Source organism: Gavialis gangeticus, unplaced genomic scaffold (genome assembly GCF_001723915.1).
Source record: "Gavialis gangeticus isolate Ggan-Ray unplaced genomic scaffold, GavGan_comp1, whole genome shotgun sequence".
NCBI lineage: Eukaryota > Metazoa > Chordata > Crocodylia > Gavialidae > Gavialis > Gavialis gangeticus.
Window position 1 is genome coordinate 192014507 of NW_017728992.1, and position 21871 is coordinate 192036377.

Here is a 21871-nt window from a genome sequence, read left to right on the forward strand (position 1 = left end):
CCCCCCCCCCCCACTAGGGCAGAGTGTGCAGTGAGCAGATCACACCTGTCCCACTTCTGTTTGTTCTTCCCCATGGTAGACTGGGATGCTGCTAAATGCACAAAGTTATGGGGGGCAGGAGAGGTGCCTTTTGTCTAAAAAGTTTGAGAATCACATTTGGGGGTTCCATTTTATGCTGATATTGTAGTTATCTTTTACGTTGTTTTGCTCTCTTGTCGCACTTCTGTTTTATGAGCTATTCTGTTCTCTTATTGTAAGTTGTCCTGAGCCATTGGGAAGGGTGGAATATAAATTGAATGCATAAATAAATAAAATAAGTGCTTCATAACATAATTGTATTCTCTTTAAGTTGTGAACCTGATCAAGAGCTTTCAGCGCTTTAGACCATTTGGTTCAGCCATCTGGATCATACTGCAAAAGCTCTGTCTCAAGCACTGGTGTTTGGGAGGAAATGAGAAGTGGGTACTTGCCCCAGCTTTGCTCCCTGGGCACAGAGCAGTAACAAGTGCAGGGTGCATGCATTCTGCATCGGTATCAGTACTGCCTTCCGTTTACCAACCACCTTTTGACAAGTGCCGTTGGGTCCACCAAGGCGTGCAGTGTTTTTATACTTGTCTTGCACTCTTATGTACGATGATTAGCACAGCTAATGACAAAGCAAAGAAAAGATTTCCACATGAAGATGATTCACAAGAGGGGTGGAGGAATGGGGGGAAGGGGGAAGCAAATTTTATGCTAGCTGTTATAATTAATATAGTTATTAGGGAATGTTATAATCGACTGCTGTAAAGAAAAGGCAGTCTGTTCTGTTAAGTCTGGTAGCAGCTAGCTACCCAGTTAATCAGAGTCTCCAGATTCTAGGCAAAGGAAGTTAAAGCATCCTTTCATTTCTGATGCATTTTGAATGCTAACCTATTTTACGTACTTGTCCCTTCACAATATTCTTATTTGAGAATTGTCCTTAGAAGCTTAACATATGCGTTGGAGAAAGCTAGGCTGAAAATGATTTTGCAGCTGTGATATCAGTCTCCAGTTGGAATCAGCATTTCAAAAACATACTGCACATAAAAGCGTTACTAACAGTAAAGACTTCTTAGACAGCATTTTAAAGTCTCAATTTTTGCTCAGAATGAACAGATTATTATCAGACTGTGCTGGTCTACCAAAGCTGAAACCTCTGTTTTAGACAACTTGTGTGCCCTTCTTGTCACTTAAAGTATAATGATTTAGTATGATTTTTATATTGTCTAAAATGCTCACTTGCTTCCATCTTCAGAGGGTATATCCAAAAGCAACAGTTACCCCCAGCTTCTTCATCTTCAATGTAAAATGTTAAGCCATTCATATTTGGATGTTAAAAGATTGATGTATATCTTAGTCACACTGCATATGCTTGGAAAGCTATTTTACCTTAGATCCGCTGAGTTCACCATTTAGCATTGTGCTTAAACTGCAAGGTTACTTGCTAATTGTTGGGCGAATGTCTCTTTACCTCTGGTGGAAACGAGTGACCACATTTGCAAAGAGGCAGGTATGTCAAATTAAAACTTTGTCAGATCACCTTTGTGCATAACTTTTTATGGATAGAAGTTATGAGCTACTCTGTACATGAGCACTACAATAAATAACTAATATTCTAGGGATCAGTACATAAGGGTAAACAATACGGTTGAAGAACAGACCTTAAGATGATTACATGTCTTACAAATGGTATACACGTAAAGTGAGACAGTACAATGGAGGAAAAGATCATCAAAAAGGGTGATTTTTGTGCTCTTATTCTCTCTGTATCAGTTTGCCAGCAAACATCGCAAGTTCAGATAGTATTGAAAATTAATGTTTTACGTCTACAGTGTGATCTTTATTGTGGTTTGGCTATAGATGCAGCATAGTTTCATTATTTCATTTCAAGTTAGATACTTCAAGGCACAATAAGTATTCTAGGCTCTCTTGTTTCTCTATGACTATATTAGTATGAGGGGTTGATACAAGTCCATTAAAACTTCTGTTTTCACGCACAAGAAATACATGAAGCATCATGGAATTCCCTACATGCTGGAACAGATTTATTTTCTTGAGTTCAAAAACTCACAAGCAGAGGAGGGTTATTACAATGGAAGGGAAGCTACTTGCTTTACTGTACAGTGAAGTGGGGAAATGAAAATTTGCCTTTCTTTTTTATTTATCCTTTTCTGTTTCTTGTTAAATTAATTATAATACCATAAATCGTATTGCTTACCAATTTTTGGACCAGTCTATACCAGGGGTTGGCAATCCCCAGCTTGCATAGCACGCACGGCCATTTTGCTTGGCATGCCACAGCCAGCCTGGTCTCTGGGCAGCTACCACCAGCTATAGAGCCTGTTTGGGCTGCTCTCACCAGGCGGACAGGCTCCATGATAGCTGTGCACACCTCCAGGCTGATGGTAGGGAACGGGCCTAGGGCAGCACAACCCCTGCCCCTCACTTGCTGTCCACCTAGAGGCGTGCGTGCAGCTGCCAGTGCCAGGAAACCTGGCCAAGGGCTCCAGAGCCTGGTACAGCTGTTTGCAGCCTCCTGGATACCTGCCACAATCAGCCTGGGATCTGGGCAATTGCAGTAGGTGGTGGGCAGGCTGCAAACAACTGCACCTGGCTCCAAAGCACTGGCACTAGCTCCATGGCAGTGGCAGCTTCTTGCATGCCTCTGAGACGGCAGGGGGGAGGGCTGAGGTTGCGCTGTCTTGGCCCCTTCCCTGCCCTGTGCTCCAAGGCATAGAGCTGGTGCCAGGACTCCAGAGCCCAGTGCAGCTCTTTGCAGCCTGCCTCCTGGCTGCTTCAGCTGCCCAGAGTCTGGGCCAGCTATGGAAGGCAGCCAAGAGGCTGTAAAGAACTGCACCAGGCTCCAGAGCACTGGCGCTGGCTTCTTGCCAGCAGCCAATGCATGCACACCCCGGGATGCAGGGCAGGGAAGGGTCTGGGGGAGAGCCACGCCACCCCCTCCCCTCTGTTCCCCTGCCCCACCATCTGCCTGGAGATGCACATGCAGCCGCCAGCAACAACAGGGATTAGGCCCCTTGCAACTCCCCTGCAGTCTGCCCCTCATACGCTAAGTCAAGGTATGGGTCAGGCTTGAGTTGTTTTTGGAACTCTGGCCAAAAATGTTGCCAACCCCTGGTTTATAGCTTTTTAATAGCTTTCCCGCATATCTGTTTCCACAGTGCAAAAAGTAGTTTTATCTCAGATACCAAAATCTAGCTATAGGCCTATGAATTTTTAAAATGTTGACTACCATGCTTGTTCAACTATAAAACGGAAGGTAATGCTTTTATAATTAGAAGGCGGTTGATTTCAGTGGGATCTAGGGGTGTGTAGCACCTTCTGATAAGATAATATATAATTTTTTTTTAGGTTCTTCAATAGAATAACCAACTTAAGGCATACAATTTTTAGCATTCTGGTTAGAAATATTTGGCATGTCCAAACTTTAAAGCAGAATCTCTGGAGAAAATAAGACCTGTAGTTTCTAAAGGTCCAATTTTTTCATAATTGCAAGGCTGTCATTTTGAAGTGTAAGATAAAGGAAATGCTATTTGGTCATATAACAATGATAAATGGGGTGCCCAAAATAGTCTTCTGTTATGCAAACAGATTTCATTTTTACTTTAAACTGAAAACAGCTAATTACTGCAATACAACCCAAGTTTTTTCAAGAATCAGTTTTAAAAAACCCTAAGGAAAATAAGATCTGTCTTTTGGTTTTGTTACAGGCATTTAGACCACCACAAACTATGGGACCCCAATGAATTTGCTGTCTCCTGCTTCAAAATCATCATGTATTCTATACAGGTGTGTTTAATTTAATTTAATTTTTCTTATAATTAAATTAAATACTGTCTCTCATACACATTCTGAGAACTAAACTAGCTGGGTTGTATGTTCATTACCTGTAATGGTGAGACTACTTTAAAGTGAAAAACTCAGAATGCCCCTGCCTAACATACCTTATAGAAAAATCTGTTCTAAACTCCAGTACATGGTGAGCCATTTAACCCTATATACATTCTCACCAAGAATCCCAATTATTCAGTATCTAATCCCATTAGTAGTGTGACTAGTAAATGTGCAGAAGAAAGAAGAACACTAGAACTGATTTTCTAATCATGAACTTGTATCCAAAAGGCATATCATTCCATCAAGTTATTTATTCAAGCTGCTGATAAGTTATTCAACCAATAATTGCTGGTCACCCAGGTACAATTTAAAAGAAGCCATTCTGAAAAAATTGAGATATGTAATGAAATTCCATCTAACCTACTATTTCTTTTTATGTAGATTTAGGCCAATTGAGTATAGAAGAGAAGAGTGCCATGATGCAAGATTTCAGTCAGCAATGAGGATTTGCTGACTTTGTGTGGATATATCTTTTATTGAAAAGAAAAGTTGCTTTCTTTTTTCTTCTACAGGCTCAATACTCCCATCATGTAATTCAGGAAATCCTGGGACACCTGGATGCTCGTAAAAAGGATTCACCACGAGTGCGAGCAGGGATTATTCAGGTTCTTTTGGAAGCAGTGGCCATTGCTGCTAAAGGATCCATAGGTGAGCTATATTCAATTATTGATACTGGACCAAAGGACTGTTTTTGTGAGTAGAAATGAATTCTACTGTATCACGTAACATACCACATGCCTCTAAATAAGACATTCAACTTCTTTTTGAAAAGTAATGTAGAGAAAAAAAATTCTAGAGTCACAGGCAGTTATGACATAGAGTAAGTCCTTCTCAAAGCGTAAAGTGTCCAGGAAGTGTGGCATCCCAGGAAATAGTCCGAGTGAGGCAGCCAGAACTTCTGGTGTGGCAGGGCAGCACAAGGCTAGGCCCTGGAACCATGCAAGGACAGTAGTAAGATTATTTTTTACAGGAACTGTATATAAAGAACTAGTTACAGTAAAGGAAGTAATAAAGTGTTGTTTCTACACCCGAAGTGTCATCAAGTAGCTCACCTGCCCTGTGCCCGTTCAGTTGCTGCTTCAGGTACAAGCTACAGTGCTCAGCCAATATCTATTGCAAAATCCTTACCAGCTGTGAGAGGATTAAAACTGGACTTTTCTCCTTCTATACATTGAACCGGGCCCCAGCTGTGGTAATCCAGATCCACGGTGAGACTTTAGAGAACATTGAATATTTCCTGTACCTTGGAATCCATCTCTCTCAGAAGGCTGTCATAGACAATCTTCGATTTCTTCATCTCAAATGTACAACTGCAGACTTTGAATGTCTGAAGAAACGGGTGTTTGAAGAACACGACATCAGATCTGAAACCAAGCTCATGGTTTATCATGCAGTCGTGATCCTCAGCTTGCTGTACCAAGCTGAGTAGTGGACAACGTACGGTAAAGTTGTTGAAGAAGGATCAATGCTTCCTGCGGAGGATCCTTCAAATCCAATAGGAAGAGAGCCATACTAACAGTAATGTCCTTCCGCAAGCAGACACCACGAGTATTGAGGCAATGATCATCCAGCATCAACTTGGTTGGGCTGGCCATGTCATCCACGTGTCTGATTCCAGACTCCCGAAGCAAGTTTTATTCTCCCATCTCAGCCAAGGCATGCGCTCAAGAGGAGGGCAGAGAAATCGCTTTGGGGACATCCTCAAGGCCAATTAAAAAAAATGCAACATTGATGTGAGCTCATGGGAGACTATCGCCCAGGACCATACCAAATGGAGGAAGTCTTCTGCAGGGATCTCAGCACTTTGAAACCTCACAGCAACAGCGGGAGATGGACAAGCAGGAGCAGCAGAAATAACATGTCATAGACCAAATCAAAGATCCAGCACCACCCACCCCACAAGGAAACACGTATCTGATAGGGCTGTGCAAAACAACACTGTTTCATTTTGACTTCTGTTTCTCCATTTCAAAGGGACAGTGTTTTGTGTCACTGTTTCGAAGCGCCGTTCTGTTTTGTTTTGTCAAAACTGTTTCAACACCATTTCGACATGTTTTGACATTTCACCCAATAGGTCTATAATGGGGAATCATGAAAACGTGTATAACCTTGTCACTTACTGCCTGATTTAAATGCCAGTTGCATGGATGGTAGCCCCTTCTGAGGGCATGAAGTCTGCCAACTTTCAAGGAGATAGGTGCAGGGGTTTCTGGGAAACTGCACCTCAAGCTGTTCAAAGCAAAACTCTTATCACTTGCCAGCAGTGGCAGCCTGCATGCAGAGCTGAGGGGCCATGCCCCCCCTGGAGGGCTGTGGGGCTGTGCCACACTCTTTCCGGGGGGTGCAGTCCCCCAGGTCTGCATGCAGGGTAGCCTGCTGTCAGTGGCAGCCTCCTGTCATCCTGCGTGCCCACACCCCCCAGGAAGAGTCCAGCACAGCTCCTCAGCCCTCCCAGGGTTTCACCAGGCTGCTGCTGCCAGCTGGGGAAATAGCCCTGAGTAGCTCCCATCACCAGCTGGCAGCGGTAGCCTGGTGTCATCCGGCATCATCGGGGGGCCTGCACCCCCCGGGAAGAACTGGGGAAAGCGATCAGAGAGCTTGCGGAAAGATCGGTGGAGCTGGGGAATCCAACAGGGAACTGGCCCAGGCCCTTGTTCACTTCCCCAGCCCCCTGTTTGCTTCCCCCGGCTCTCCAATCATTTCCCCAGCTCTTCCTGTGGGGCATGGGCCCCCAGATCTGCATGGTGGGTTTCAACAGGCTGCCGCTGCAGTTTGTAACAGCCTGTTGAAACCCCCGTCCCCTGGGAAGAGCTGGGGAAATGATCAGAGAGCTGGGGAAAGCAATCAGAGAGCTGGGAAATCGAACAGGGAGCTAGATGTCGATATCAGAGCAGTCCTTCCCCCTTCTTCCCACTCCCTCTCCTTAGTTGCTCTTTAGCTGCAAGCAAGCCCGGCTTTGAAACTCGAAATTTTCGAAACGTTCCAAGTGCCCTTATTTCATTGTGAAGCTGCTTCAGAGCCTTTTGTTTCATTTCAATTTTGCTGCTTCAAGCTCCAAACGTGTCGAAATAGCTTCAAAACGAAACACCCAGCAAAATTTCACACCGCCCTAATGTCTGAGCTGCATTAGAGCCTGTAAATCCCAGATAGGCCTCATCAGCTATCATTGGACACACAGATAAGACAATCATGGAAGACATCCTCAACTGCAAAGGATTGCCAGAGAAGAAGAATGCTGGACCAGTGAGAAGGGAGAGCTATTTTGACAGTCATTAAAGCACAGTATCTCCATGCTTCTTTTCAACAAAGAAAGGTCTGCTTTCCCACTTAAGACGTGGCTCCCTAGGTTTGGAGGGCTGACTTTTTGGGCAGTAAGGTATGCGAGGTATGTCAGTAAATGCAGTACCTTTTTGAAGTCTGACTCAAAGTTTTAGTCACCTGCAAGTGAATAAACTAACCCCATAGGCATTTTGAAAATCCCACTAGGCAACTCTCTATGACGGGTATCTTTAGAAAATGTTGGCAGTTTTTTTTAACCATTCAGTTCAGTAATGTTTTTCAGCTCTAACTCTATCATTTCTTTTTAAATGGATTGGGAAAGTTTTTTAGTTTACTTTCATTAGGTATCTTTCATTTGAAAACTACAAACATAAATCTGTATTGCTTTGTAGGCCCAACTGTCTTGGAGGTGTTTAACACCCTACTGAAGCACTTGCGTCTTAGCGTTGATTTTGAATTAGGAGACAGACGTAGTTCAGCTGACAGTGCCGTTGTCAGCACAGGCTCCAAAGAAAGTGATGAGAGGATTGTCCAGAATGCCATTATTCAAACAATTGGTGAGTTAAGGGTTCTTTGGGGTTTTTTTGGTTTTTGTTTTGTTTTTTCGTTTACTTGGGCACAAGCTCTTTAAAAAAAAAAAAAAAAAATGATGACATAGATGTCTTAAGTCAAAACCCAGAACCTCAGTAAAAAACATCCTACCTTTTTTATTCCTCCCTTTATTCTTCTCCCCACTGAGCTAAAAGGAAGAGTACAGATATCTGACTGGCCTAGTTTTTTGGTCCTAAGCTGAGTTTTCAGGACTGATGATTACAAAGTTTTCATTTACTTGTTACATGGGCATATACCTCAGTCACTGCAGCACGACGAGACTTAAACTATATAGGCCATATTTTTAGCATCACAGCATTGATACAGACTTTGAATACATAGGCAGAAAAGCCAGTTGCTTGTATTTATCTATGATATCCCTTGAAATATAGATTCGCCCTTTGATTTACATTAGAATCATGAAAATTTAGTCTTGTGGATCATTGATGCTATTAAATACTCCTGATATGAAACCTGCATGGGCATTACTGTATATAGTAGGAAATGTATTTTACTAGTTCTTTAAAAACTTATGGAAACCAATATTGAACATAGCTGCAACAATGACCCCTAATGGCCATTTGTGTATATACATGAATTACTGCATAAGAGAAATAAAATCTTATTTTGGCATAAGCTTCTGTAAATAATTCCATTAATATCATTTTCCTTTTGCTTCCCTCTGTTCTTTTAGTACTAACTGTGTTGCAGTACTTTTAATGAAAACAATTCCACTAGCCATTCCCCCAATTTAAGGTTTGAATCTCTCAAATCTTGTTCAGTAAGTCTACCCATTTCTTAAATCTTTATGCCATCATTCGGAGGACTCATTAATTATTTCTCAGTGCTGTAGTGAAACTGTGCTTTCTTGAGAGACATTTTTTATTATGGTTTTAGATTTCCTTCTAGCTCAAATATAAACTAGTGTTGGTATACAATGGTACATAAATGAAGGAAGAATATAGTCATATTCTTAGAAAAGTTCTTTCAGCACCCCATTCATGTCTGATAATAGCATAAAAGAGTGCAAAAGTAAGGAATTTAATTTTGTTCTAACTAAGAAAACTTCCAGCTCCTCAGGACTCCTGTTAACTAATAATTAATGTCAAATGTTCTAGTTTAAATCATATAATTACTCAGGAGGGATGAGAATAGCAAGTGTTTATCGGGGGGGGATGATGGAGTCGTGACAGGATGGTGTACACTAAGGAGCATAGTTGCACAGATAAGGGTGAATCATATATATTACAAAGCAGACTTTTTTTTTCAGAAGGTACTGGAGACTTGGGTAGAAGTGGGCATTTTATTCTTGTTTTAAGAGTAGCTGATATTTCGTCTCTCTTCAGTGCTTTCTCTTGCTTTTATTTAGGGTTTTTTGGAAGCAATCTTCCAGATTACCAGAGATCAGAGATTATGCTGTTCATCATGGGGAAAGTACCTGTTTTGGGGACATCTTCGCATTCATTGGATACAAGTTACCTTGGGTTTGTATGCTTTCCTACTTTTTATGATTATGAAGCCCTGGTAAAATGAAAAATTTTAAAACAAATTGAAATCTAAGATCCCAACTTCTGGGTTTAAATATCATTTATAAACCAGTCAAACACTGTGCCATCAATATGAACCTCATCTCCACAAGACACAGTTAATTAGAGTTCATTGAAAAACTCTCTCGACTGCACCTCCCCTTGCAGTAGTGTTCTGTGCTTCACAGTCCTACAGCTGTTTTGACGATTATCCACTTACTGTTTCATTAATTCCGTAAGTTTTTATGAAATGTGCTCTGTGAGCTAGATAGTTATCCTATGACTACAGATTGTTAGACAGTTGAATAATTCAAAAAATTTTCAGCTTCATTTTGTATTAATTGCTTTTCAGATTTGGTAGTAGTCATACTGAGGAATTTATACTGAACTTATGTCACTAGATCAGAGCTGTGACATGGTGCTGCTGTGGCCAAGTTAAAATGCACCACATGCCTTCTGTAGAGGCCGATTGGGATGCAGCTGTGGTCAGACCCTATGATCTTTCTGCAGCCCTTCCCAGTCTGGCCCTACATGCTCCTCCCAGAAAGAGAGGTGTAATGAGCAGGTCAGACTGTCTGGTTCCCTTCTGTTTCCAAGAGGAGCATGCAGGTTCAGACCAGGAAGGGCTGTTGGGAAAATTTGTTGCTCAGGCTGGTTTGTAACTGCCTTTTACCCTGCTCAGTCAGAGCAGTCCTGCTATGTTGGAACAGCTATTTGCGCTGCCTGACTGGAGGACCTGGGTGCAGGGACACCCTGGAGATATCCTGCTGTGATTTAAAAGTTAGACGTTGGTTTAAGTCTGTCATTTATGAGCTAATTTTTTTCTGTGACATTTTAACATAAAAAGGCTACATTTCCCCTTTATAAAAATAGTGATTAAGAGATCATTATTCATTTTAGGTATACTTGGTTACATGGTAACATCCTGAACAATCTCATTTTGGTTTAAATTGTAGGTCACCTAGAAGCGGATTATATTCGACTGATTTAGGTGCAGAAGTGGATTTAGGTGCTTAAGTGCAATTCTGTTCGCCCAGCTCAAACATTAGTTAATGCAAAAAGTGGGTCAGTCTTTCTTGCCGCTTTTTGTACTCAACCTTAATGCTAAGATGAGTATGGGCATGTCTACTCATACATTTGCTGCTGCACCAGTTTACTCGCAAGTAAATTACTTCCGAGTGAACAGTGCTGGGCAAGCATCTACATGTGCAGAGAGATGGAAGCAGATTTGCTGCCAATCTTCTCCCGCTTCCCAGGGCTCTGCAATGGGCGTCTACTGCCACGAGGGGACACTTCAGGCTCTGGTTGCAGCTGCCAGCAGCCCTCTTCAAAAGGCAGTCCCACTCACTGCTCTTTGGCCAGCCTCTTCCCTGACCAGAAGCAGCGTGTCCAGCCCAGGAACAGCACACAGCAGCACTCTCCTCCCTACCTGTGCCTCCCCACACTATGGCTGCTCCAGCCCCTGTCCCTGGCAGTGACAACCAGCGCCCCACGCTCCTGCTGGCCCACCATGCCAACTGCAGCCTGGCCCACAGCTGTCTTGCCCCTCCTGACTCCCCCATGCACAGCAACCACCTGCTATGTGCCATCCCAGGGACACCACCGCCCACCTGTCACCTCCACCCCTTCCACCTGGCTGCACCCTGGCCACTACTGGGGCCACTGTCACTTTCCAGGGCCTGCATCCCTGTAGCCTCTGGGGCGCTGGGGCAGCCAGGACTGGTGGCAGCACGTCGTCCAGCACACCCGGGACAATGAGCAGTGGCTAGAGGCCTTCAGGATGACCTGGGCCACCTTCTAGGATCTCTTGGAGTAGCTCCGGTCCTACCTGCAGTGTCAGCACACTGGCATGCAGCCACCTTTCCCCATGGACACCCAGCTAGCCCTTGTCCTGCTCAAGCTGTCCACACCTGCCAGCCTGCGGTATGTTTGTCACCTATTTGACATGGGCAAGGCCATTGCCAGGGAGGCAGTCTTGGCGGTGTGTGGCACCCTCCAGGACATATGCTAGGGCACACTGTGCTCCGCATGCATGATCCCCTGGCAGTGGTGGTGGGATTCCCCAAGCGCATCGGGGCCCTGGATGGGACCTATACCTGTCACTTGCCTGCCTCACAGTGACTGACCCCATTACAGCCAGAGGGGCTTTCACTCCATGGTGATCCAGGGCATCGTGGACCACCACGGGGCCTTCACACATGTGAGCACTGGTTGGGCAGGCAGTGCCCACAACACCCATGTTTTCCAGAACTCTAGCCTGCCCAGCCTGGTGGAGAGTGGACGCTTTGTGCCAGGGGTGCCGGACCTGCAGCAGGGTGCCAGGGCTGTCCCACCCCTCATCAGGGACCCTGTCCACCTGCTCCTGCCCTGGCTCATGTGGCCCTACACCAGCCACCTGGACCCCCGCCAAGCCCACTTTAACCACTGCCTGGGCTGGACCCATACCCTGGTAGAGCACACCTTCAACTTCCTCAAGGGATGCTGGAATACCCATACCTCCCACCTTAAATTCGCTGAGGACAACCTCTCATGGGTCACCCTCACAGCTTGTGTGCTGCGTGCCATCTACAAGGTCTTGTTCCATGAGGCCTGGGTGGAGGTGTGGCACGCAGAGGATGCCTGGCAGTGGGAGCACCACCTGTGGCACCCTCCCTCTCCCCGATCCCCCCACCGCTGAGGCCCCAGGAGAGCTGTGCACCTGCCAGTGGGGGCCAGGACACTGGCTGTAGAAGGTGCTGGCCAGCTGCCTCCTCCAGCACTTCCCGCTCTAACCCATCTGCACCACTGCCCACAGATTCCCCCACCCCTAGCACCACTGCTAGCTGCAGACATCTCACAAGAACAAGTTTTTATTCCCCTCGCATTAGAGTTCTCCCCAACAAACAGAGCCCCTCCACTACCCACCAACAATAAAACATCTTTTCCCCCATGAAAACTTTGTTCGGTGTCCTTTGTGTGCCATCCCAGGGTGGGGAGCCATGAAGTGGAGGCACCTGGGGCACAGAACCCAGGGACCGGGTAGCTGCAGGCCCTATAGAGCCATGAGACAGAGCTGCTTATGAGAGTTTGCAACATTTCTTAGGATTTCACGTTTTGTCTCTTCATGAGAGGGGTTGCCTTCTAAATATGGGCTGGACATAATGTGGCAATGAGGGCTATTCTAATAAAATAGTAAATATCAACTATTGACCGAGGTGAGTAGTACTTATCCAGTGGTCCGTAAAAGTTTAGTGTTCTCGAGCATGCTTAAATGATACTACCGACTAATGTATCCAGAACTAGATTTTCTGTTCCAAGAAGATAGTTTCTTTGTTTGAAGTGTCATTTTCTCTGAAGAGGCTTGATCTTCCTTTCTTGTTTCCTGCTTGCTGATGGGATTCATTCATAGGTAATCGAGCTGAAAATCTTGGAATCGTTTTGACAGTTTGTTCATAGTTCATTTGAAATATATTTCCAGGGTGTCCCATTTTTGCTTGAAAGTTTGTTCCAGCTGCCTCTATTTTGTGACAGTTTGAAAAGGCTTCATGCCCTCTTGTGAGAATGTGACTAAGGAGCTGTAATTCTTATTCCAGTATTTTGCGTTGTAGGATTTCTCCACCACTGACAGCTAGTTCAGAACGCAGTAGGAAAAAAATCTTGTTTTGGGTTATTATAACCAAATTGCACTCATACATTAGCAGGTCCATAAAGTAGTGAGTGGACTTGAGCTGGAAATACTAATTTTTGAAGTCCTTAATCTTGTTTCTCTTAAATATATTTGAGACCTGATTATTGAGCCTTATATCAGAGGGTACGTCCTTATCACCTGTGTTGATTCCTGTCACTGCTGAAAAAATTCATTCACCCAAAGCGAGTGCAACGTCAACATGCAAGCAAACTGAATGGCACTCTGCACGCTTGTCACAAGACCTCCTTGTATTGTAGTTCAGTCACAGTCTTCTGAGCTTTTATATTTGAGTGTTCAGCTTTAACGCACAGGATTTTAATACCCACAATTCCTTCTTAATTCTTTGGAAGTAGCAGCGCTTTGCACTTCTAAAAATTAGACCTAATTCACACTGTGTGGGGTATTTAAAATATAAATTTAATTCAGAATTAAGACACATCTGACATTTACACAGTCTTCACTTTACATAGTTTACTTATGACCTTCTCTGTTTAATTGCTTACTCAGTTATGTTTTCCTGTAACTATCCTTTTGAAACATTAAACAGTCATTTATTATATCTAATTAACTGATGTATTTGTGGTTGCATAGTATTTTGAAGATACACAGATGTATAGATTGAAACAATTTTTTTCTTTTTCTAGGGATTTGGGAACTAGGCGAATTCAGATCATGTTGCTGAGGTCTTTGATTATGGTAAGCCTCCTCTTACAGCGTATTTCCTAAAATACTGTATCTTCTCACATAGCACATGCCCTCAAATAAGATGAGCACCTTGTTTTTGGAAGGCAGAATATAGGGGGAAAAGAGATTTTTCCAACATCATGGTAGAGAGCTGAATGTGCCCTCAGCCAGCTCACTGGCTGCTTCAGGCACAAGGTACAGTGTTAACCCTTTCACAGCTGCTGCCAAATGTGGCTGCTCAGCCACAAGCTATTGCCAATCTTTTTCATCAGCAGCTGTAAAAGGGTTAAAATTGGACTTTGTCCCTGCTGCTTGCTGGCCTAGACAACAGTAGCAGCCATTATAGCACAGTGTCTTCCTACTTGTATTCCTCCATGCTTCTATTCCAGCAGAGACGATTAGTTTTTCTGTTTAAAACACGCACCAATTTTTGGAGGGCTCATTTTTGGGGGGGAAAAGGTACATGTGGTATGCAAGTAATTATGGTCATCTGTTCCCTTACAAAGTAAGAATAACTTATCTAACATATTTTGATTCTAACGTAATTATGACACAAAGCATGTGTTCACATTAACAAAATCTAAAATGACTGCTCTGGCCCAGTTACGTTATAATTTGCTTAGGTAGTAGTCCATTCCCCAGAGCATATATATCAGCCATAAATAGCTGGCAGGCCTGAAGAATTTGAGAGAATTTGGTTAGTTTTGTCAACAGTGCTAGCAGATTCCAAAATCACATTCTTTTCCTCTCCTTCACTAGAAAAGTCCCAATTGGTAGAGTGGTAAGTGCACCCTTTAAAGTATAATAGCAGATGTGGTGTATCATTAAACTTCTGTAACATCTTCTGAGGCATTTTTACTTGCACATAACACCTTAATTACCATCACTCAGGGAGTGCTGCTCTTCCCTAGGCCTTTCTCAGCACTTTAAAAGGTCTCATCATGAGTGTAGGTATTTTTCCTCTGGTAAATATGTTTTCTTAATGTTTGGAGGCTTTTTGCTCTTCAAGTGATGTGTTAAAACACCATATGCATTACTAAAATCCAGTTAGATTTATTCTTGCAGATTGGGGACGTGGGGGTAATGCTTATATGGACTTAGTTTGTGACTTGATTGTTTTTAGTGACTCCAGTGCTTAGGATGTGTTTTATTTAAATTATAGTAAGCTACTGCAACTCATAGAAATGCTTACTGTGATCTAAATAAAACAAATTGTAAGCATAACATGAAAAGGCCCAGAGTCTTTTACAGCGTGATGATTGCATACTAATTTTCCCCACAACCACTGCCTGCCTTGTTGCCAAGATGGACCTGCCATGGGGATGAATCAGAGTCGTATAGTGAAAATGAGGTGATAACTCAATTGAATGCTGAGAATTGTCTGTTAATTCTTGAAAATTCAGAAATAAATTTTCAAAAGTGTTCAATGTCTTCAATTGGTACAGAATTTTTAGAAGTGCTTAGCTAGTGGCCAGAATTTTAGACTTTCTTAACACAGTAACAGTGGCAATGCTACCTGCTGAGGACTCTTTAAAAAAGTTTTCCAGTTGTTGGGTATCATGCTGGGAACTGCTGGAACCTGGACTCTTAATCTTGTCCTAAAAGCACTGCATGAATTCTGAGCAGTGCACTTTCCTGTGGTCAGATAGAAAATCTGAATACATCACACTTTTCAACAGAAAGGTGAAGTTAGTGAGTTTTACACATAGTTGAATTAATATCACTCTCCAGCATAAGCATTGCTTGGTTAAACTTGTGGGTGCATTTTGTTATAGCTTGACTCTGGGTTATTTAGGCTCCCTCTTCATTGTTTTCATTTGCTCATCCGTTTTTTAAATTACTGGGTTTGGGTATTGAACTATTCCAGGTCTGCGCAGGCTTTCCTGAGAGAGAAGAAAATACTTCAGCTTTTTGAGTCTTCAAAGTAGACAGAGGTGTTTCCTGCTTAAAATAGAAAAACAAATTCTCATAATTCAGCATATACTTTACATAAATAGAGAGATTTAGAAAACCAGTGTTGTACAAAGTATCAGAAGTTGAAATTTCATCTGTCAAATAGCTGCATTATATTAGAATATTCAAGTGAAACTGGCTTGTTTTGACCAAGTTATAAGGGTTTGATAGAAGCACTTTTGTACTTAAATAATCTTTTCAGTCAGATTGTTTTGATATTGGTAAAGTCCAAAGGCTGGACTCATTGCAAATGGACACCTTCTTAGGAGTGCTTGACAGTGTGCGTGGTAGAGAGATTCCTTTGTTCTCTACTTGCTAGTTAAGGGACAGGTTAAAGGACACTAAATATCTTTAATCTGGTTTTGGTCTTTTTCAGTTTCCAGACTATTTCATTCTTTGTTCAGTCTGATAGTGTGTACAAGTATTGGATTAGATGTGCACTTGAAGGTCGTGTCTGCAACTGCTTTCATGGTGGCAGAACCCATACTGATGCAACTTTAAGACCAGGGCTTTATGCCATGATTCAGAGCTTGTTAATCAGTTGCACCTTGCCATTGACTCCAGTATACATTGGCTAGATAAGGATGTAATTGAGAAAAAAAATTGCAGTAATTATTGTCTTAAGTGCAGTCTTTGCATTAAGACCACCATGCAATATCTGGTCACAAATAATTTCAGTTTAAGAAATACTGCTTTCTTATAGGAAGGTGGGAAGGGATTAGAAAACTCTGCTGAAGAGAGAGAGCGAGCCACATCACAAACACTGCCACAAACCCTACTTATTCAGAAATAAAATGAGACTTATAAAGACTTCTTAAATGAAACATAAGTAGTGCTAATGTAAACAGTAATGTCCTTTTAAACAACAGGTGACTTCAGGATATAATGCAAAGACCATTACTGCTGCACTTCCTGCTGCATTTCTTGATCCTTTACTGTCTCCTTCACTTATGGAAGACTCTGAGCTAAGGCAGTTGGTCTTGGAAATATTGCATAATCTTATTGATCGGCATGACAACCGAGCAAAACTTAGAGGAATAAGGTAATACAGATAATCAATTATATTTTTTCAAACGCAATATTTTAATGCACTACTTTTCCAGACTTTAGGTTGCTGGAACTGGTTCTTTACACACAGTCCACAGATCTTTCTTGTTTATTCATTCCTATAAATCATTCTAATAATCTGCCTTGCTGTAACAAAATAGAAAGAGACAGTTAGAATGGTGGTTCCATATCCAAATGCTAATATACTATCTATTAAATGGTCATTCTGAATAGTTAATGGTTTAATTAATTTTGAAGTTGTATATTTTCTTCATGGAAGACAGTTTTTGCTCTGTAAAAGTGTTTTGTGCTTGAGTCATAATTACATTTATAGTTTTTCTCCTTTAACACTGAAAATTGAATGTCATTGTTAAACATGTAAAACATATTTAAAATGGAAATTAGTTCAAGAATGTTTTGAATAGTGTGTGTGTGTGTGTGTGTGCGCGTGCGTGCGTGCACATATGTAAACAATCACAGCCTGTTTTTCCCCATACATCTTTTTCTTTACAAATTTATAATTGGTAAGGTTGTCTTAATAAAATGATGTATTTGGTTGCCTCCAGAATTATACCAGATGTTTCTGATCTGAAGATAAAACGAGACAAAATTACACGGCAAGATGTGAGCTTCATGAAAAAGGTAATAACATGAAATAGTTAATTGTTTCCCTGAAGAAATAAGGGTGGGGGGAATTGAATAATTTAACTTGGGTTTGCTTCTACAGTATTTTAATATATAATTGCATATCTTTAGATTATGATTTGATTTTAATTTAAAGTGGCTTTAAAATATTTACACCACTTTGACTTTTAGAGACCACCTAATCTTGCATTTAGTGGAAAAACTTGCATGAGTAAAGTTGGGGTGGCGCATAAGTGTTTTCAGAACCAGGGCTCAAAACCCTGATGAGGCAAGGAAACTGCCTTTTGTGGAACTTCCATTATACTAATGTGGCCTTTCATACAGATTTAATTCCAAAGAACTTCTGTAAAAGTGCATTTCCAAATGAGAGTTGTTCATTACAAACTAGTCAGGGGGGGATCAGCAGGCACTGGGGAAGTCCCTGTTCCCCCGAACACTGCCAGGAGTGACCAGGAATAATGGTCACAAGCTGGTAGAGGGTAGATTTAGGCTAGATATCAGGAGGCGCTACTTCACGGTCAGGGCAGCTAAGGTCTGGAACCAACTTCCAAGAGAGGTGGTGCTGGTCCCTACCCTGGGGGTCTTTAAGAGGAGGTTAGATGAACACCTTGCTGGGGTCGTTTGACCCCAGTAATCTTTCCTGCCATAGCAGGGGGTCGGACTAGATGATCTACTCAGGTCCCTTCCGACCCTAGAAATTATGAAACTATCTTTTCCATGTGGTGTTTACATATTTTAACTGCATGCTGTTTTCACAGCGCTTTTAAAAAGGCTCATGTAAGGGCAAATTTGCAAGAAAATAGGAAAGTGAATTTTTGAAGAGCAACATTTTTTGATATCTTTGCAGTTTACTATCTCCTATTAATAAAAGTTGTCTTTATCCTTTAAGGCTTTGCTTTGCTGCTCTGATTTCTCATTGTGCCTGATCCCAAAATGATCATTCGTATCTATTTGTCATGAGTTTCTGGCTATGGAGATGTAAATATCTTTGTTAGTTATGTCATTGCAAGTCACAGAAAAAAATTGTATTGGTTGTAACAAAAAATAGTTTTTGTATGGAATAAATTCAAATCACAAGAGAAATATTCCTTTTAAACTTACTCAAATGCTGCTTTAGAGAAGCTATTACTTTCATCAGCCTGGAAAAGCTGATAGGAACTCTTTTAAAAATTGGAGTTGAAGTTAGATTATTCTTGGCTTTTTCAAGTATTCCATTTATTGATTTCAGTTTGATCTGAGGTTTCCTATATAGTATAACACTTCCTGGGACATAGTGAACTGTTTCATACAGCTTTTGTTTTTTAGAAAAAATCACTAAATCTAAGTAGGCTTTTAGAAATGTACCTCACTATGACTTGTTTGATTGATAGTCCATATCACAATTTCTTGTTATGTCTGAAATTAATGTTTTGCTGCTTATTAGATGTGAAAGAAGCATACTGATTTTGTATTTTTTATAATGATTTCTTCTTTAAAATTGTTGAAATTTCATTTGCCCAAAAATGCAAGTATTCTTTACATTACATTCAGATAAAATTGAGTTGAATCTTTACATAAATGTTGGATTTCCCATGCTTTTGCTTAAGTCAATACAGTCAGGATTCTATACAATATTCACATATACCTAGGCTTATATTTTTATAACATCAGAAATGAAGAGATCTCCAGCCTTAACAGTTTTAACAAGAAGAACAGGTTTAATACTTCAGAGAAGATTACCCTGTGCTACATTAAAAGTGTTTAACTGTTTGAGATGTATTAGTCCTCTGGTCTGTATGTGACACTGAGTTAGAAAGGGATTGCTTTTTGTCTTTATTCTGGTAGTCAAAGGCCAAATTTAGGTAGAGAAATCCATGTCATAGTAAGCCCAACTCATTGCAAGGCCTGCACCTTTTATTTTCAAGCCCAAGAGATATTTTGGCTTCAAAGATGTTCATGATTTCATTTTTATTTCCTAAAATTCAGTCTCTCTAGCCTGGATGAATCATCTTTGACATGTGTATTACATGGCATAGTGATTCTCAACTAGGGTGCCGTGGCACTTTGGAATGCCATGGGAACATTTTAACAGTGCTGCACAATATTAACATTGGTAGGTGTGCAAACACGATTCACAGGATAAATCCAGAGATTTCAAATTAGAATCCACAATGTCAAAAACATTCTGACATTTATGGTTTTTATGAGTTCTTTGCAACAGAATTTTTCTGTAATCAAGAAACGAATGAAAGCTAAGAACTGAATTTTCCAAGAGGTGCCTTGAGACTAATGTGGTTCAGAACAACTGACAGTATTTTTTGTAAAAACTTTGGGTCACAACTATTTAAAGAACATTATGCAAGTTAAAGCATTTCCCACCTTGGATATCTTTGAGAAGCTGAAGTTTGAGTTTAATGTAGGTGAAAATGTACAAATTATCAGCATTCATATATCAGTATAAATACAAGATGAAATTAGGCCAATAATTTACCCCACTCTGAATACTTTATTTCCTATATTTAATAAAACCTTTTTCCCTCTTGAAGACTTTGCTACAAGTTTCTTTGTTTATCTCTATGAGCTTCTAGAGCTCAAGTGAAAGTTGAGCTCTGTAGCTGCCAGCTGATATACATTTATATCTTCTATGGATTCAGTACACAAAACTTCTAAATCATTCTTGCCCCATTCTACTATATCATTTTGGGGTTTTTTCCTTGAAATACAAATTCTTAAAGCTATTTTTGTGATATAAAAAGCAAAACCTTTCTGTTTAGTTGGGAAAGTTATTGGATTAGTTTTCGGGGTATCGGGTGACCTTTCTCAGGCCTTTGTGATGCTGAAGACATGTCTTGAAAGCATAGGTTGATAGTTACAGATCCTTATTCTTGTTTGGTTCTCTATTCAAGATGATAAGGCATGCATTTTTCAATTATATATAAGTTCTGTATTGAAAATGATTTAGGCATATGAGTGTCACTGCAGTTTGTCTGCAGACCTTTCTTTTGAAAAAGGGACTAAGGTTCTTTATTTAAGAGTGTTTAAAAATTTTACGTAACATATGTTGTTCACTTACTCCATTCCTATAAATTGGTGTAAGATAACTGAGTACTTCACCTGAATGTAAACATTGTACTGAGCAGATAGAATTAATGTGTGATTTGTGTCGTTTCGGGTTTGCATGTTACTCTAAAATTCCAATCAAGGTGCAAAATGAGTGCTTTTTGTTTAATCTCATGTTTTGCATATATTTTAAAGTAGTCTCTAAACACGATGCTCACAATCTTTTTCTTCCTTTTTAGCATGGACAGCAGTTGTACAGGCACATTTACTTAGGCTGTAAAGAAGACGACAATGTTGAAAAGAACTTTGAACTGCTGTACACATCTCTAGCACTTACCACGATCGAACTAGCTAATGAAGAAGTGGTTATTGACCTCATTCGACTGGCCATTGCTTTGCAGGTATGCTTCTGAAATGAAGGTGTGTGGATGGCATCCTTAAATGTATACATTAACACTCAAACCTGCAACCACACCATTCCATCCAAATCTAATCAAAAAATAATTGATGCAGAAGATACCAAATGAGCTAAGATATCCTTTCCTTGTGTGGCTGTCACCAAAATTAGTATCAATTTCAGTTCTATACATTCTTTCCCCAAAGCTTACCAGACTCTCAAAGACGACCTGGAAATTTACTGCTGCTCCTAGAGGTCCTATTTTATCTGCAGTGATAAAATGAAAATTGACATTATCGGCAACTAGCCTTTTTTAGCTGATGTGGCCGATAATGTCACTGATGCACACAGCCAGAAGTGCAGCCTGGCAGCTTAGAGACAAGTGTCTGGCCAGTACGTTTGTGGGGAGGAAGGGGCTTGGAGAGGGAAGGGGCATGGTGGGGCAGATCAAGGCTCCCATGGTGAGGGAGGGAGTGGGCCTGGGGCTGCAGCAGGAGCAGGCACTGCGCAGCCGGGGCACAGGACAGTCACGGCTCATCTAGGGGTGTGCAGGGTAGCTCTCACCGTTGTGCATACCTGTGGGGGAGGCAAGGAGGGGCATGTGCCCCCTGGACATGTGTGTAGGGTGAGGGCAGGCTGCCTACTGGGCACTCAGGGCTGGTACTGGGCTCTTCTGAGTGGAGGGGAGGGCTGGGCTGAGACCTGTGCTTGGGGTGGGCAGCAGCAGCACTGGGAGGAGGACTATGGGGGGAGCTACAGCCACCGCAAAATTCACTATAACCCCCACTCCCAGCGCCGCTCCCTGCCCCACCCACCCCAGGTGCAGCCCCAGCCCAGCCTTCATCCTCCTACCAGGAAGAGCCTGGCCCAAAATGTGCAGTGCACAGATCTGACAGGCACATGCCCCCCATGCTTCCTCCAGGGGTGCATGCAGTAGCAGGAGCCACCCCTCCCCCACACCCCCTGACAAGCCCTCACAGCTCCATCCCCTGCCCTGCCCTGGCTGTGCAGCCCCTGCCTCTGCCCCAGCCCCACTCACTTCCTCGCCATGGGGGCCTTGATCTGCCTCCCACACCCCTCCCCACCACAGACTTACCAGCCTGAAGCTAC

At 42.0% G+C, this 21871-nt stretch overlaps 1 protein-coding gene across 3 annotated transcripts in view; it reads left to right on the forward strand.

Moving 5' to 3' along the window:
- Nucleotides 1–21871, forward strand: part of EFR3A (EFR3 homolog A) — a 164716-nt gene that overhangs the window by 112077 nt on the left and 30768 nt on the right. For all 3 annotated transcript variants that reach the window (XM_019528174.1, XM_019528173.1, XM_019528172.1), the window contains 8 exons: nt 3750–3828; nt 4446–4581; nt 7605–7769; nt 9173–9287; nt 13641–13692; nt 16503–16675; nt 17247–17322; nt 20604–20765. In XM_019528174.1, coding sequence (XP_019383719.1) covers nt 3750–3828; nt 4446–4581; nt 7605–7769; nt 9173–9287; nt 13641–13692; nt 16503–16675; nt 17247–17322; nt 20604–20765 — 958 coding nt within the window. The remainder of the gene's footprint in view (nt 1–3749; nt 3829–4445; nt 4582–7604; nt 7770–9172; nt 9288–13640; nt 13693–16502; nt 16676–17246; nt 17323–20603; nt 20766–21871) is intronic.